Source organism: Staurois parvus, unplaced genomic scaffold (genome assembly GCF_062004578.1).
Source record: "Staurois parvus isolate SC_StPar_1 unplaced genomic scaffold, SC_StPar_1.0 ptg000151l, whole genome shotgun sequence".
NCBI lineage: Eukaryota > Metazoa > Chordata > Amphibia > Anura > Ranidae > Staurois > Staurois parvus.
In genome coordinates, this window is record NW_028317947.1 from 8,843,975 (window position 1) to 8,862,375 (window position 18,401).

The window sequence follows — 18,401 nt, forward strand, 5'->3', positions numbered from 1 at the left end:
GTCAGAATTCAAGGAAATAAATATAGATCAGGGATCAGGACCGGCATGGGACAGAAAAAAGGCCAGGGCATTTAGACTGAGCAGGCCACTACCAAGCCCCCCCCCCCCTCAACTTCCTACTGATAGACTCCTAACCCCCCCACTACCACCTCCCCTCCCCACTGACAGATCCCCCCCCCCCCCACTGATAGACCCCCACCCCTCAATTGGGGATTGGCACTGACCATTCGGCATGTAAAGAGTTAACTGATCAGCACCCACCCCGTATCCCTGGGGATTAGCACTGACCAGGGGCAGACTGACCATTTGAGCGCTCGGGCACTGCCCGAGGGCCCGGGGTCAGTAGGGGGCCCCATGAAATGCCCCTGGTACCTTTTTTATAGGCTTTTTTGAGTGTGGGCAAGGACACAGGGGCCCCATGATCCCCTATTGCCTGGGGCCCCATTAATTGTCAGTCCGCCCCTGGCACTGACCATTCTGGACATAAAGTCAGGTAATTGTTGCTGACCATTTGGCATGTAAAGAGTAATGTAATTATCTTCCACCCCCCTGTATCCCCGGGGATCGTCATTAACCATTTGGCATGTAAGGCGCTAACGGGGTTCAGGTATCTCTTCGGCTGCAGCTCTGCACTTGGCTTCTTTTCCCTGATTCTGTCGCATGCACAGCTGCTGCATGGGGATACAGAATTTCAAGGGATACCGATCTTCTTGCTACACCGGCTCTAGGACACGCAGCAAATGCCTGGTGTGCCCTATGGCCAGTCCAGGCCTGGTTGGGATCTTTACAAACTTCAAAAGTGTTCAAATTAATAGGAGTAGGCACAAGGTGTTACAATTCGGTGTAAGAATATAAAGTAACATGCTTTCAAAAACTTTTTCACCCATATTAATAGTACAATGTTATTCTAAAATAAGCGTCCACATATAGAACTATGTCACAAGCTTCTCACTAACATCTACCTAAGGCTAGGTTCACACCTATCCAGTTTGCGTTTAATCAGTTCCTGGAGTGCGTTTAGCATTTGTGCACATGCGTGTTTGCCACGGTTTTGATACGTTTTGCTCTTTTTTTTCAACTTGTTGCTGGGAAAATTAAAACGCAAAACACATCAAAAACACACTACATGCTTTTCTGTAGCTTCTCCATTGAAGTCAATAGAACCAAAAACGCAACATTTTGCGTTTAAAAAAGTCCCCAATTTTTTCCAAAAACAGCACCGGGTGACAACATGGAGATGTGAACCTGTCCAATAGGAAATCATGTTAACTGGACTGCGGTGCGTTTCCGGAAAGCGCATAGGTGTGAACCTAGACTAAAAAAAAAATAAAATAAACAGAAGCCGCAGAAATTGCCGATTGCCAGTCATGGTTATAGCTTCATTTTGCTCTACAACACTCTGATCTTATTCTACATGCAACAGAATTACATGACTGTAACATATACCTATCATATGTCTACATTTGGTGATTTTCTGGCTTGTAAATAACTGTTATCAGTCTTTTAGCACCCAGGAAAATAGTTTTTCCTTTCATTTAAGAAATAAAACGCGGCTTGTACAGTCTTCTGGCGCTCTGTGCTCACCACATATAGTAATAAGGAAAGGCAATTTCAATGCACAGAACAGCTAATGCTTGGCTACAGCTGAAGGAGTCATTTTCCTGGAGCCAGTGCCTTGTAAACCGTGACGCCAAGCCTTCTGTGTTAGTGTTGCTTCTCCATTCTTTGCAGTTCCGGTTACGGACGGGTGATCCCCTTTGGCTGGATCCATGCCAAAAGGACTTCTCTGACCTGGAAAGTTCACAGAAAGTTAGAAATGCTGCTAAATGGATTTGAGAAAGAAGAATTTAATATTGACAGTTATTTGTACACTATTCAAAAAATTAAAGGAACACTTTTTAATCAGAGTATAGCATCAAGTCAATTAAACTCCTTGGATATTGATCTGGTCAGTTAAGTAGCAGAGGGGGTTGTTAATCAGTTTCAGCTGGTTTGGTGTTAATGAAATTAACAACAGGTGCACTAGATGGGTAACAATGAGACGACCCCCAGAACAGGAATGTTTTTACAGGTGGAGGCCATTGGGGTTTTTTTCCCTACTCATCTTTTTCTGACTGTTTTTCACTAGTTTTGCATTTGTCTAGGGTCAGTGTCACTACTGGTAGCATGAGGTGATAAGTGGACCCTACAGAGGTTGCACAGGTAGTCCAACTCCTCCAGGATGGCACATCAATACATGCCATTGCCAGGTTTGCTGTGTCTCTCAGCACAGTCTTAAGAGCATGGAGGATATTTCCAAGAGACAGGCAGTTACTCTAGAAGTGGGGGTTTCACACTGCCTATGTGTTTCCCCGATCCCTGTCATCTTCAGGTTTCTTCGGAGGCTTAGTGCAGAAGCAGCGGAAGTAGTGGCTGTAATTCTATACCGGCCGAACAGATCATGGTTTCCCTTACTGGCGCAGCTCAGCTTTCGGGATCTGGTTCCTCTTCCTCTCAGGCCAGACCTGCTGTCACAGGGGGCCATTCTTCACCCTTGCCCAGTCCAGCCCAGCTTCATTTAATTGTCTGGTTCTTGAGAGAGGGTGGTTGGAGGCCTTAGGCTGTCATGCTGAATTCATCCCTACCTTGATGAATGCTAGAAGACCAAGTACTAACAGGGTCTATGGAAGAGTCTGGTCTAAGTTCGTGGACTATATCTCGACCGTGGATGGATTATATAGTAATTCGAGGGTTCAGGATGTCCTGGGATTCCTGCAGTCAGGCCTGGATCTGCCCCTGTCAGTCAGCACCCTCAGGATTGAAGTTTCATCCATCTCGGACTTCACTGGAGTATCATGGGCCGACCAATCTCTGGTTAGGCAATTCTTCAAAGGGGCAGTAAGGTTGAGGCCCCAGAAGAAACTGAGGTTCCCAAAATGGGACCTGCCGCTTGTCTTCGACTTCTTCTCTTGAGGCGTGTCAGAATCAGCTGGGCCATCCATAGAGACGGAGCTCTCCATCAAGGTGGCCTTTCTGGTGGCGGATACATTGGCAAAAAGAGTCTCCGAAATGGTGAACCTTGGCTTTAAAGAGCAGTTTTTGACATTCTTCCCGGATCGAATGGTCCTCATCTCTATGCTGGGTTTTAATCCTAAAGTGACCTCGGTCTTCCACGAGAATCAAGAGATTGTCCTGCCAACATTTAGAGCCTTGGGAGTCGATGATGCTCACCCCCTGGACATAGGTGAGACCTTAAGACTATAGTTGCAGGTCACAGCATACTTCTGTAGGTCGGACCATCTATTTATCCTTTTCCACGGAAAGACTAAAGGAGACCGGGTGTCTCCCAGGTTAATTGTGGCCTGAATCGTTCAGGCCATCCAAATGGCCTACAAAGCTAAGGGCTTGGCACCTCTAGAGGCAGTGACTGCACACTCAACCAGAAGTGTGGCTACGTCCTGGGTGGTTTACCGGCATGTCGCCCCTGAGATGATCTGCAAAGCGGTCTCATGGTGCTCAATCAACACTTTTATGGCTCATTACTGTGAAGAGCCTGCCTCCTTATCCTCTGTTAATTTTGGTTTGAAAGTCCTGTCAAATTAAAGTCTTTGAATATCTGCCCACCTGTGTGTATGGCTAGTTAGTTCCCATAAGTATGCTGCCATGGAGTCTGTCAGGAAAACTGAAAATTTCCTATAAAATACTTTCCATAATTTTTCTTTCCTGATGAACTCCATGGCAGCAGGAGTACCCTCCCAATACCATGAGTAAGCTAGTTATGGAACATGGCCTCTGGCGAGAAGCAAAGATTTATGGGAGTGGTGTTCTATAGGAGAAGAGAGAGCGGGACTAACCCATATGTATGCTGCCATGGAGTCCATCAGGAAAGGAAAATTATGGTAAGTATTTGATAGGAAATTTTCTGTTTTTTCAAGTCTTTTTCCCTATATTTTCACCTAGTGACTGTCCAGCCAGTAACATACTTCTAAGGAAAGCTATACTTACTCACCCTACTGTATTAGGACAACAGGAACAGGACAGGACTATAGAACACCACCCCCTCTTCATCTCCATAATAAATAGGGGGGCAGGGTGCTGTAGTCATCAGAGATCACTGGGAACACCGTAACTTATAACAATCAGCAAATGATCACAAGATTTATGATAAATCAACTGGTATTTTTTGTACTCTAAAAAGACATAACAAATCACTTTCAATGGTTTATTCAGCAGACCAAAAGAAAGCAAATAGTAGAGGTTTATAAACTTTAAGGCTGCCTTAAAGTGGGACTCCACCCAAAGCCTGTTTGACAAGGTCTAGAAAAGGTTCAAGACAATAATAACCGAGTGTGACAGTAAATGGTGTATTATTAAACAAGAATGTGCAATTACCTAGTCAACACAGTAAGACAAGAGAGACAGAGATAACAAACTTAAAAAAGAGATAACTAGTAACAGCAACCAGTAACCAGAACAGATAATACACCAATCACATGTGTCATTTTCATTAACCCTTCGTCAGCCCTGTCATGTGGCACTCTCACTCAGTTTTACAGCTGGATTGTGGCAGAAACGAATCAAAACTGGCTATTATATTTTTACATTTCTTTAATACCACAAGCCTGGACCACTACTTAATTACCGCATGAATGTAATATTTATTTCCTTCTGTGAATTGAGTTTAATGCCTTTTCATATGATGTTTACCAAGCATTTTGTGGTAAATACTTCAAAGCAGTATAGTGAATTGACAGGTTCAGGATCGCATGCAATATTTAAGGAAAATGTGTCTAGACACCTAAATACCACATGTGAGATGCTTTTGTGAATGAAGCCCATATTTTTTTTTATCAAGGGTAAAGGTTCATTACATTATTGCAATGAAATAGGTGTATCCCCATCTTTATTGGCATTAAAGTGATTCTAAAGAGTAACAAACATACATGTCTATACTTACATACCTAACCTGCTGTGTCCAGTGGTTTTGCACAGAGCTACCCAGGTTCTCCTCTTCTCGGGTCCCCCTTGTCAGGACTGGAGCTGTGGAACGGACAGGCAGACCTAATGGCAGGGTCACGCACCGACTGACGACAACCACCACCCACAGACCGGAGTCCCTCAGGGCGCGGTGTCTAAGTCCCAGGCTGCCCTTCACCAGGGCCCCTGATGGTGGGGATGGACTTGACGCAGCCAGGGACCAGGTCGCGGCCCCCGAGACACCCCAGCTGCGGTAATGGCCGCCGCCAATAGCGTATAGCTGGTAGGAACCAGAAGACAATAGCGTAGTCGGGCAGGCCGGGTCGATAACAACGGGACAGACAGTACAGAACGGTAGACAAGAATAACAGGTCACAAGCCGGGTTCAGCAACGGGAGGTCAGATAAAGGGATAACGCAGAGAATAGTCTAGTCAAAAGCCGAGTCCGTTTTCAGGAGAGCCACGAGAGTATAAACAGAGCTTGTTTCAACACGAACATACAAGACACGAATGCACATGCGGACAACAGGCTTATATGTGATCAACCACACCCCTCTGGGGGATGGACCACAGAGGCCTGAAGGCATAAAAGACTCCCACCATGCTCTGCAGAAATCCAAGATGGATGCCAGCAGATGGAGCAGCATAACCTCTGGGAAAAGGACCTTGACACCCCTCCCTCCTGTCGGGTGCCCCCACAGCAAGCAGCTTGCTATAGGGACACCCATTGCTCCGTGTGTCCATTCACACACGGAGCCAAGGCTCAGCCCCAACCCCTCTCTCTTCTCATTGGCACACTGGCTGTGACTGACAGCAGTGGGGGCCAATGGCTCCCGCTTTTGTCTCAGCCAATGAGGAGAGATAGTCCCGGGATAGTTGAGACTCCAGTGCACATTGCTGGATAGAGAGGGGGCTTAGGTGAGTATTAAGGGAGATGGGGGGGATGCTGCACACAGAAAATTGTTTAGAATAGAATATTTTATAGAATGCATGAAGGTAAAAAAAAACTTGAGCCTTTAGAACCACTTTAATTGCAGATATGATTAAAACATGGGAAGGACTAAGTTAGGAGGCAGGGGGCATGTTTCCCCAAGCCAGTACAAATGATGTAGGTTGGGCTGACAGCTATGAGCAAATATACTATTCCCACCTCAGTCAGAACAGAACCTGCATTCACTAACAGTTATTGGGCATTATATAGCTACCTGCAACCACAGAACCTGGTAAAGGAAAGTCTTCATCCTTGGTTTTGTTGGACAACCCAATGCAGAGAGTCTGACAGGACGTTAATGCTAGAAAATGCCAAACTGTGAAATGTGTTGAAGTTATTCTGATATTACTCACCAGAGAGGGTCGGTTAGGATATTTCTTCCATTGAAAGTGTAGATTGGGACATCAGATTTGTGAAGGGCTAATCTACTATCAAAGACAGAAATCCAGTTACGAAAAATGCGTTCACCCTGGAAAAATAACAAAAAGTTTTATATACTGTATATATTGATTATTGTCATGGTCACATCTAGTATAAACAAACAAAAAAAATTGCTTACCTTCAAATTCACTATAGGAAGACTTCTGTGCGTCTTTTTCACTATGGAGATCAGGGATTGGGTGGAGGAAGTGAGGATGGCTCTGAATGTGCCATAAAGGGACATCTCCTGGGCTTGGCGATGACACTGAAGGTCCGCTCCACGAATTCCGATCATGTCTCCAGTCATAGGAAAGTTAAGTGCTACCAGGCGGAGCTGAAGATTTGGTTAAAAGATGCAATGTAAAATGTGAATAAGAAGCTTTTTTAAAGGCATTCTAAAGCTTTCGGACTGCACCTTGTGTTTTTCACTTGCATAAGATGTGAGTAGTTTCATGGTGTTATCTGTGCGCTTGAATGTCCACATACTTTTCATGATTCGGAACCAGACGGATGGACTTCCAGTCGTGTGACCACTGTGACAGCCAGTCACCGTAGCCATGTGATTGGCAAGTCCATCCCACCTCGGGGCACACAGATTCATTTATACAGGCAGCAGGGCTGGGCAGGATGGAGTTAATAATCAAAAGATTCAAACCTCTGTCACGTCTTTGTTGCTGTTTGACATCATGCAATGTTTTCATTATTGAACGCTTTTTGGATACAATTGGGGGGGTGTACTAAGATTGGAGTAGCCTGTATCTGGAGCAGCTGTGCATAGCAACCAATCAGCTTCTTGCATTCATTTTCAAAGCTTAACTGAACAAGTTGAAGTTAGTAGCTGATTGGCTACTATGCACGGCTGCTAAAGACTCTCTTCCAGTCTTAGTAACTTCCTCCTGTCTAGCCTGTCATGATGTTAGGCATCAAAAAAGTACAAATGCAGTTTTTTGTTTTTTTTTTACAATGAACATTGGGGGAGATTTACTAAAACTGGTGCAATCACAATCTGGTGCAGCTGTGCATGGTAGCCAATCAGCTTCCAACTTTAGCTAGTTCAATTAAGCTTTGACAATAAAACCTGGAAGCTGATTGGTTTCTATGCAGCACTGCGCCAGATTTTGCATAGTATATGCATAGTTTTATGTCAGAGTTTTAAAAAGCGCAGGGCTTCTGAGTTGTGACAGTCTCTTCTCTCTGGTCAGCATTTCCACACTGAAGAGTATGAAATCATGACCCATTACAAAGTTGGCCCTGACAAAGAGGCGCTGCCTCGAAACACGTTAACCGGTATATTGGAGGTCAGTCTTTGAATGCTTTGCAGTGGAATAACGTCCTTACAGGATGTCTCCAACTTTGCATGCCAAGTTGCACCCAGTGCGACCGGGGTGTTAGGGAAATTATTATTATTATTATACAGGATGTATATAGCGCCAACAGTTTGCTCAGCGCTTTACAATATAACAGGAGACAATACAGTTCAATACAAGAGGGATAGGAGGGCCCTGCTCCTTGGAGCTTACAGTCTAGGAAATTATGTGAGAAGCATGTCTTTATACCAATTTTGTGAGTAAGATAAATTTGTTTTAACCAATGAAAGATTTTTTGAGGATCTTACATTATGCCACGGTACCCTCTGTTTCATTTAAAGATGAGCTGCGTCAAGTTTTAAACGAAGTCAAAGGTTTCTGCTGTAAAAAGCCACTGAGACCTAGATACAAAGAAAATATTGACAAGCACACACCAAAGGTTGTCTTACCGAGGGGATCCTTGGGGTGATGCTGGGTAACACTGGTTCAAAGTCTAGTATTTCTTTATCATCCTCCTCCTGACAGCAGGAAAAAGTGACAAAGTAATAGAAATATTTTAACAGATGCAATTAAACATACAAAGACCATATGACTTTCGTAAAATTGCAGAGAATATGTTACCAAGAAGGAGGGTAGGAAAGGTAAACACTTCCTTTTTTAGTATTATATTTTTATGGTTACTGTTAAAAAACACTTGTAGTCAGGGGCGGAGTGACAACTCATGGGGCCCCAGGCAATAGGGGATCATGGGGCCCCTGTGTCCTTGCCTAAACTCAAAAAAGCCTATGAAAAAAGGTATCAGGGGCATCTCATGGGGCCCCCTACTGACCCCAGGCTCTCGGTGTGGGTGGAAACCCATGTAGGCACAGAGAGAACATACAAACTCTAGGCAGGTGGTGCTGTGGTTGGGATTTGAACCAAAGACCCTGGAGCTGCCAGGCAGAAGTGCTAACCATTTGGCCACTGGGCTGCCCAATTGTGAACAGACCCCCTAAGGAGAACAGTAAACTTGATAACATTTTATCCATAGCTTGTGTACATGTGTCCCACACTGCAGCAACACCTCATTATATTACATAATTATGCACATTTTAAATTTACTAATTTTTTGTACTTACCACTAGATCTTCTGGCACAGAAGGATCGTCCGCTGGAAAGGCGGGTTCAGACTCCTCCAGCTACAACATAAGGGCAGTTGGTGATGGGTCAAGAAGGATGCAGATGCATAAAATGCAGCCAAGTGTGTAAATCATTTTATGAAAATGAACTTTACAAATTATGAATCCCTGAAAGAAGACCTCCTGTCTGATTAAAAGGCAAACATATTTAAAAACAAGCAGTTTTTGAGATCACTAAGATTTATTTTATGCCACACAAATACAAATTAGCATATATCACCATTAGAGTGCTAAAAGCTTCATAGCAGATGAAACGGAAAAGTAAAATAGCATGCAAAGAATAAAGGCAAAGTAGGATTTAGAAATCCATTACACTGTTGTATTAAGTATTTAGCTTTAGATGATACATATACTGTAAACACAGGATTGTTTAATGTATGCTATATAGATTGCTTTTTGCATAGGCCTATTAATTGCATAGAAAAGAGAAATACTGACATTTTCCATGTATTTATTTACAGAATGACTTGAACCTACTATAATCTTACTCCATCCCACAGAAGTCCTAAAGAAGGCACTGCTGTCTTTCTTGACATAGACCAAACCGCCCTCGACCACCTCGTCCCAAGCCTGGTACATTTCATCTTTCGTCTCATACACCCAACTCTGAACCTATAACAGGAAAAGGCATGTATGTCACAGTCTTAAAAATTAAGGTAACGGGTGCAGTGTTGAGAAGAAGAGTCAGAGGACCTACCTGAACTGTGCTTCAGAAAAGCAAGCGTAGGGAAAAGGACTAATCACTAGCATTGCCCGTAGGCTTCCTACAGCCAATGAGTCCCCCATTACTGATTTACCAAGCCTTGTTCTGCATTGTGGCTCTGGGGGAAGACAGTCATCTTGGTAGAGACAGGGCTTTGCTTTCTAAAGTTACAGATCCCCTCCACTCCAGTGACTGTTTTGTTCATGACTGGTGGCCTAAATACCAAGACATGTCAGGGAATGTATAGGAAGCACAGATCTAAAGAATGGATAAAGCAAAAGCAGGGTTGTTCCTAGCAGTGCTGGTCTTTAGGTATAGCTTTCTCTCCAGCAAAGAGAAGAATACATGACCAAATTTAATTACAAATCTTGTGAGACTAACAATCAGAAGAGCAGATATACAGCTAAGGAGTTCAAGGTGCAGGAAATGTACTGCTTTTTTTCTAGGAGGAATTCAGGACAAAGGGTACATTTTTAGGATACTGCTTAGGCACTATTAACCTTTCTTGGATGTTTCCTATGCGATAGCAAATTATCACTGTTTGTTCTCAGGTCCACTTTAATAGGAAGCTTAGATATAAGTCCTGCCATAAATTGAGATTCTCAGTTAATTGGTGCTGGAGCATTTATCCAATTGCCAGTTTCTTATGTGTCTCAGGAACTCCAGTAGCAAGGTCTCTGTTCTCAAGCTCAACAAGTTTCCTCACTTGGTGAAACAGGATCTACCACTCTATTTCAAAGGGAATGTGCAGTCTTTTCAATGATTTTTAGATATAGATGTAAAAGATCAGCTTGTGGTGACGATATTTCGAGGCCGGAGCAGGAGTGGACTGACCATTCGAGAACTCGGTCAGTAGGGGGCCCCATGAAATAACCCTGGTACCTTTTTATAGGCTTTTTTTGAGTGTGGGCAAGTACACAGGGCCCCATGATCCCTTATTGCCCAGGGGCCCCATGAGTTGTCAGTCCGCCCCTGGGCCGGAATGGGATGCAATGTTGGGTTGCCTTATTCTGTTTAATCTCTGCTCCTAATGGGCCCCACTTTATCAACAAAGAAAGAAGGAGTGCAGTCTCATGAGGCCTGATGCAACACAGGCGCTGAAGCTGAACAAAGTCAAAAAGCATTGCTGCATCCACACAAAAGAAAAATGTAAAGAAGACATAAGGATTAATGATTGAGCAGAGAAGTATACTACCTTCTGATAATCATTCTTCTGAACTGGAGTAGAACCTGGAGGACACATAAAGAGTATTATGAATATGTTGGTATACACATGCCCAGTGAAAAGCATTAAAAGCAAAGACAGGTATCAACTGCAAAAATGCATACTTCTGGAACTCTTGGAAAACCATTACCAGGTACATTCCTACTTCTATATTACTTGTCAAATGGAGTATCGAACTTTGTATAACAGAACCCCGGGCAAAAACTTCTTTACATCTCCTTGTTGCTGATTTCCTACCTTCATTGAATATGTCTTCCATCTGCTGGTTCACTCTGTAGCTGCTCTGACATAGCCTATTCATTTTTAAATCAGACTGTTAGTTCTCTTTGGTTTCTTGTTTGTAAGACTGGTGGCTGCTATACCTCCTGTTCCCCCAGCCACTGGTCTTGGCACATCCCTGCCGTAGTTCTTTCTCCAGAAGGCAGTGATGTAATTCAGCTCCACTTGCAGTGGTGGGCAGACCGAGACTCTCACACACATTTAACATGTACAGGCCTAGTGTACCACACAATATGCAATTCACCACCACATTCAATGCAATTCCCAGAGGTTGATGGGAACTGTAGTTTCCTTTTACTGCAGAGAGAGGAGAGAGGATATGATGTAATCCCTGCTCTGACACCTCCTCCTTGGCAGAGCAGATGCTGTTAACTGTACTTATATTACAGAGATGAGATCATGAAAATTCAATTTGATCTTTCTTCTAAATGGTAAGGATTTAAAAAAATGTAAAACTGTTTAGTGTTTTGTGTAGGGGGTGTAGTAATGGGTGATTTTCTTGCCTATCCCAGAGTTTTTCTTTAAATCTCAACTCAGGGAATTAGGTAAAAATAATCTTGCAGTGGGGAATGTCTAGGGGGAGATGAAGCAGCTCTGTCACTTACCTTACATAATGCTCCAGCCAGTTCTGTCCTAGTGTGTTGTCCTCCTTTCCTTGCCACTGTCAGGAATGGACTGGCCAGCAATGGTGGGACTCACCTGCCTTTTGATCTGCAGTACCAGGGCTGGCCAGCGGATGCTCCCAGCAATCAGAGACTCAACTTTGCAGCCAGCTAACACCTGGAACTGATTATGCTGAGGTATTTAAGGGATGGCCAGACCCTCAGACTCTGCCTTGGTGTTGTGTTTGTCCTGGGCCCTGTATCCTGTTTCTGTCCTGCATCCTGTTTCTGAACCGCTGCTGACTTCTCCTGCTCTGATCCCGGCTCGCTCCTGACCATCCCTCTGCCTGACCCTCTGTACCACGCTGCTTGCTACCTGTTCTGATCCCTGGCTTGTGACCCTGACCATCCCTCTGCCTGACCCTCTGTACTACGCTGCTTGCTACCTGCTGAACCTGGCCTGTGACCCCGACCCATCTCCGCTTGCTCCCCCTGTACCTACCTGCCCTATTGATATTGACCCGGCCTGCCTGACGACGCTTGCTTGTATGTACTGTTATCTGTGGGTGGTTGGTTTGGTTTGGTTTGTTTGCACTGTATTATGTTTTAGTATTGCACTGCGTTTATGTTTGTATTGTTAGTGTTAATAAATTATATTGTTTATAACATCTGAAGTCTCTGTTTCCCTGCGTCAGTCACACACCTCTGGTCACACCTGGGAGCCCTGACATTACACCAAGGCCAATCCTGACCAGAAGTGGCTGCACAGGGAAGCCATCTTGGCTTGTTGCTGGGAAGGATGGATCTGGATGAGGTTGTGTATTTATATCTGCTAGTGTTTGATGACAGGGAGTATGCTTATCAAACTCTGAAGGAGTATCCCAGGGATCAACTACTAGAATGTATACGGCTCGCTCATGTTCTAGTAGATCAGGGCACAGAGTTCTCTGAGGTGCAGCCTTTGATTGAGGTTTGTGCTGAGTTGGTTTCATCTGGTTCCCCCGAATGCAGGGATGAATTTTTGCCACCATTTAGTGCAGACCAGGTAGAGTCCCTGGTGTGGTTATTAGAGGATGATGTGGGTTACTTTCTGGAGCGTTATTCCACATGTTCACCACAGACACTAAGAGATTGTATAAACGCAGTGCAGTCATTGACCAGACAGGCTTTGTGTAAGCTCAGCTTTGTTCAACCCATACTGCAGACATGGACAGACTTGTTGCACCCAGCCTCAGTCAGCTTACAAAAACCCAGTCCTGCTTCTAACTCTACTCCTGTATTCCCACCAGCTCCTCCAGTTACAGCCCAGTATACTTGGCTATCTACCGCATGTCAGTACCCTGTTCCCACTCGCTGCACCTATCCTGCCTTTAACCCTGTAAAAAAGCCCTCTGTAGCAACTGCTCCCTCTCCTGTTCCATCCTCCAGTTTTTCTCTGTCTCCAGCTGCTCCATTCGTTTGCAGACCTGCGTTTACTTGCAGTGCTCCAGTAGTTAAAACCAGAAAAAAGCAAAAATTCTTTCCAACCAATACCATCCTGCCAGTATCCAAACCGGTGAACCTGCCTTCCGTGACTCAGCCTGAGGCCTCTACTCAGCCTGAAGCCTCTACTCAGCCTGAAGCCTCTACTCAGCCTGATGCCTCTACTCAGCCTGATGCCTCTACTCAGCCTGATGCCTCTACTCAGCCGGATGCCTCTCTTCAGCCGGATGCCTCTCTTCAGCCGGATGCCTCTCTTCAGCCGGATGCCTCTCTTCAGCCTGATGCCTCTCTTCAGCCTGATGCCTCTCTTCAGCCTGATGCCTCTCCTCAGCCTGATGCCTCTCCTCAGCCTGATGCCTCTCCTCAGCCTGATGCCGCTACTCAGCATGATGAACTGATCCAGCCCGACGATCCTATTAGGCCAGTTGACTCGATGCCCGCTGTTGATCCAGATGATCCGGTACCTGATCCAGTGCCCGCTGTCGTGCCAATTGACTCAGAGCCCACTGTCATACCTGGTGACCCGGTGCCCACTGCCTTGCCAGATGACGCGGTGCCCGCTGGCAAGCCAAATGACCTGATGCCTGGTGACCCAGTGCCCGCTGTCATACCTGGTGACCCGATGCCCGCTGTCGAGCCAGACAATCCGATACCTGATGACCCAGTGCCCACTGTCGTGCCTGTTGACTCGGAGCCCACTGTCTTGCCAGACGACTCGGTGCCCGCTGTTCCGCCAGTCGACTCGGTGCCCGCAGTCTTGCCAGACGACTCGGTGCCCGCAGTCTTGCCAGACGACTCGGTGCCCGCAGTCTTGCCAGACGACTCGGTGCCCGCAGTCTTGCCAGACGACTCTGTGCCCGCAGTCTTGCCAGACGACTCGGTGCCCGCAGTTCCGCCAGTTGACTCGATGCCCGCTGTTCCGCCAGTTGACTCGGTGCCTGCAGTCTTGCCAGACGACTCGGTGCCCACTGTCGTGCCTGGTGACTCGGTGCCCGCCGCTTCGCCTGGGGGCCCGAGACCTGTTGCTCCGCCTGAGGGTCCGAGACCTGTCGCTCCATCTGGGGGTCCGGCGCCCGCCGCTCCGCCCGAGGGCCCGAGACCTGTCGCTCCATCTGGGGGTCCGGCGCCCGCCGCTCCGCCCGAGGGCCCAAGACCTGTCGCTCCATCTGGGGGTCCGGCGCCCGCCGCTCCGCCCGAGGGCCCGAGACCTGTCGCTCCATCTGGGGGTCCGGCGCCCGCCGCTCTGCCTGAGGGCCCGAGACCTGTAGTTCCACCTGGGGGTCCGGCGCCCGCCACCCCGCCTGGGGGCCCGAGGCCTGTCGCTCCATCTGGGGGTCAGGCACCCGCCGCTCCGCCTGAGGGCCCGAGACCTGTCGCTCCATCTGGGGGTCCGGCGCCCGCCTCTCCGCCTGAGGGCCCGAGACCTGTCGCTCCATCTGGGGGTCCGGCACCCGCCGCTCCGCCTGAGGGCCCGAGACCTGTCGCTCCATCTGGGGGTCCGGCGCCCGCCGCTCCGCCTGAGGGCCCGAGACCTGTCACTCCATCTGGGGGTCTGGCGCCCGCCGCTCCGCCTGAGGGCCCGAGACCTGTAGTTCCGCCTGGGGGTCCGGTGCCCGCCGCCCCGCCCGGGGGCCCGAGGCCTGTCGCCCCGCCCGAGAGCCCGAGGCCTGTCGCCCCGCCCGGGGGCCCGGGGCCTGTCGCCCCGCCCGGGGGCCCGGTGCCTGCCGCCTCGCCCGGGGGCCCGGTGCCTGCCGCCCCGCCCGGGGGCCCGGTGCCTGCCGCTCCGCCTGGTGGCCCGCTGCCTGCTGCTTCTCCTGGTAGCCCGATGTGCCTCTGCCCGGAGTCCAGCCCGATGTGCCTCTGCCCGGAGTCCAGCCCGATGTGCCTCTGCCCGGAGTCCAGCCCGATGTGCCTCTGCCCGGAGTCCAGCCCGATGTGCCTCTGCCCGGAGTCCAGCCCGATGTGCCTCTGCCCGGAGTCCAGCCCGATGTGCCTCTGCCCGGTGTACCGCTGCCCGGAGTCCTGCCCGGTGTGCCAGTCTTTGATATCCCGCCAGTTACCAGACCCGGGCGGTGGAACATTTATCCCAGCTAGGACTGTTTGGAGCGTCCTGAGGCCGCTCCATGAGGGGGGGGTACTGTCAGGAATGGACTGGCCAGCAATGGTGGGACTCACCTGCCTTTTGATCTGCAGTACCAGGGCTGGCCAGCGGATGCTCCCAGCAATCAGAGACTCAACTTTGCAGCCAGCTAACACCTGGAACTGATTATGCTGGGGTACTTAAGGGATGGCCAGACCCACAGACTCTGCCTTGGTGTTGTGTTTGTCCTGGGCCCTGTATCCTTTTCTGTCCTGCATCCTGTTTCTGAACCGCTGCTGACTTCTCCTGCTCTGATCCCGGCTCGCTCCTGACCATCCCTCTGCCTGACCCTCTGTACCACGCTGCTTGCTACCTGTTCTGATCTCTGGCTTGTGACCCTGACCATCCCTCTGCCTGACCCTCTGTACTATGCTGCTTGCTACCTGCTGAACCTGGCCTGTGACCCCGACCCATCTCCGCTTGCTCCCCCTGTACCTACCTGCCCTATTGATATTGACCCGGCCTGCCTGACGACGCTTGCTTGTATGTACTGTTATCTGTGGGTGGTTGGTTTGGTTTGGTTTGGTTGCACTGTATTATGTTTTAGTATTGCACTGCGTTTATGTTTGTATTGTTAGTGTTAATAAATTATATTGTTTATAACATATCTGAAGTCTGCGTTTCCCTGCGTCAGCCACACACCTCTGGTCACACCTGGGAGCCCTGACAGCCACTCCAGGCTGTGGGCAGCTCCTCAACCACACCATGTACAGTGCAGGGCTATGAACCCTGCATTGTATGCAGAAGAGGCTGGAGTGTGACTGCGGCCCTGAGTGCCTTAAAGAGGAGCCTGCCAGAGTGGGGAGTAAGGTATTAAGCTGGCCTTACACTGTGTGAATTTTGACAAGTGTGTAGTCCTGTTGCCGAAACATCATGCAACTGAAAAATCGATGAACAGGGTGAAAATTGGGCAGCCAGACTACAGTTGCATTCAATTAGATGCAGCTGTCATTCGGGTATTTTGCCATTGGGCAGGGCAGGCTGTCAAAGTACATTGGTCACAGCTGTAGATTTGATGCCTCGTGTCTGTGTGAGTGTGACCCGGCCGGCCGGACACCCATCACATGTGCAATGTGTCAGTGAGTGATGACATCATCACAATCCCACAGCCTGTTCTTCTAGTGCCTGCTGATCTGTGTCAGTGTTGGTGGTGGTGTGTTGTGTCAGATCCAGGGGCGGACTGACCATTTGGAAACTTGGGCACTGCCCGAGGGCCCGGGGTCAGTAGGGGGCCCCATGGGATGCCCCTGGTACATTTTTCATAGGCTTTTTTGAGTGATCCCCTATTGCCCAAGGGCCCCATGAGTTGTCAGTCCAGATCTGTCACTTTGTGGGGTCGCTCAGTTCAGATGTTCACAGTGTGTGGGCTGGGCTGCCTGTTGTCACAGTGTTTTATCTTCCCCCATTGCCGGGGGAATTCCAGCCTGGGATCTGTCAGAGTGTGGATCCATCATCCTCCACTCACTGAAACTGTCACCCTGCCACTGCCAGCAAGGCGGATACAGCCCGTCCGTGACACTGATTTTGTCTTTAACATTGGTGCTGGTGGCATCTCATGACACTTATTTTTGCAAATTAAAAGAAATTTAGCAGTTTCATGTTTTGTTGATTTGATATTTTCTACTGCTTTAATCATTTTTTATGTATTTTTTTGGGGGAGGGGGGCAGCTTGTCCGCAACAAAGATGGATGCATACATGGCCAAACTATGCTGCTGGAAATGTGCATTTGTGTGTGGCTGTGTAGAGTGCAATTTCCTTTGCTGAATAGAAATGATGCAACTGGTTAATCTTAGCTCTTCGGTGAATACTCTCTGGCAGATTGGTGTGCTATAAATTAGCAGGTTTGAATCAGGGAAAAAATAATCATGCCACAAAAAAATGTTCTTCTCTCCTTGATAAGCCATTGCCAAAGATTTGTATGTTCCTTCCCCATTCTCTCTATAGGATAAAACTAAATGACTGCACAACACGTAGTTGATATACACTATATTACCAAAAGTATGGGGCCGCCTGCCTTTACACAAACAACTTTAATGGCATCCCAGTCTTAGTCCGTAGGGTTCAATATTGAGTTCGCCCACCCTCTGCAGCTATAACAGCTTCAACTCTTCTGGAAGGCTGTCCACAAGGTTTAGGAGGGTGTCTATAGGAAGGTTTGACCATTCTTCCAGAAGTACATTTGTGAGGTCAGTCACTGATGTCGGACGAAAAGGCCTGGCTCACAGTCTCCACTCTAACTCATCACAAAGGTGTTCTATCGGGTTGAGCTCAGGTCTCTGTGCAGGCCAGTCAAGTTCCTTCACCCCAAACTTGCTCATCCATGTCTTTATGGAGCTTGCTTTGTGCACTGGTGTGCAGTAATGTTGGAACAGGAAGGGGCCATCCACAAACTGTTCCCACAAAGTTGGGAGCATGAAATTGTCCAAAACGTCTTGGTATGCTAACGCCTTAAGAGTTCCCTTCACTGGAACTAAGGGACCAAGCCCAACCCCTGAAAAACAACCCCACACCATAATCCCCCCCTCCACCAAACTTTACACTTGGCATAATGCAGTCAGGCAAGTACAATTCTCCTGGCAACCAGACACATCCATTGGACTGCCACGTCTCCACTGCTCTAGAGTCCAGTGGTGGCGTGCATTACACCACTGCATCCGACACTTTGCATTGCACTTGGTGATGTAAGGCTTGGATGCAGCTGCTCGGCCATGGAAAAACCATTCCATGAAGCTCTCTACACACTGATGTTGTGCTAATCTGAAGGCCACACAAAGTTTGGAGGTCTTTATCCATTGATTCTGCAGACAGTTGGCAACTTCTGCGCACTGTGTACTTCAGCATGCGCTGACCCCGCTCTGTCATTTTACGTGTCCTACTACTTTGTGACTGAGTTGCTGTTGTCCTAGTTGTTTCCACTTTGTTATAATACCACTAACAGTTGACTGTGGAATATTTAGTAGCAAGAAAATTTCCAGGATGGACTTATTACACAGGTGGCAACCTATCACAGTACCACACTTGAATTCACTCTCACGCTCCAGAGAGCGACCCATCCTTTCACAAATGTTTGTAGAAGCAGTCTGCATGCCTAGGTGCTTGATTTTATACACTTGTGGC

At 47.8% G+C, this 18,401-nt stretch overlaps 1 protein-coding gene across 1 annotated transcript in view; it reads right to left on the reverse strand.

The window, feature by feature from the left end:
- Positions 1–1,358: 1,358 nt before the first annotated feature.
- The window catches only part of LOC149463893 (uncharacterized), a 64,473-nt gene continuing 47,430 nt past the window's right edge, over positions 1,359–18,401 (reverse strand). The window contains exons 16-22 of the mRNA XM_089674718.1: positions 10,751–10,785; positions 9,330–9,464; positions 8,793–8,852; positions 8,124–8,192; positions 6,507–6,701; positions 6,301–6,416; positions 1,359–1,791 (exon numbers count right to left, since the gene is read on the reverse strand). Of these exons, the coding sequence (XP_089530844.1) occupies positions 1,581–1,791; positions 6,301–6,416; positions 6,507–6,701; positions 8,124–8,192; positions 8,793–8,852; positions 9,330–9,464; positions 10,751–10,785 (821 nt within the window). The 3' untranslated portion in view covers positions 1,359–1,580. The remainder of the gene's footprint in view (positions 1,792–6,300; positions 6,417–6,506; positions 6,702–8,123; positions 8,193–8,792; positions 8,853–9,329; positions 9,465–10,750; positions 10,786–18,401) is intronic.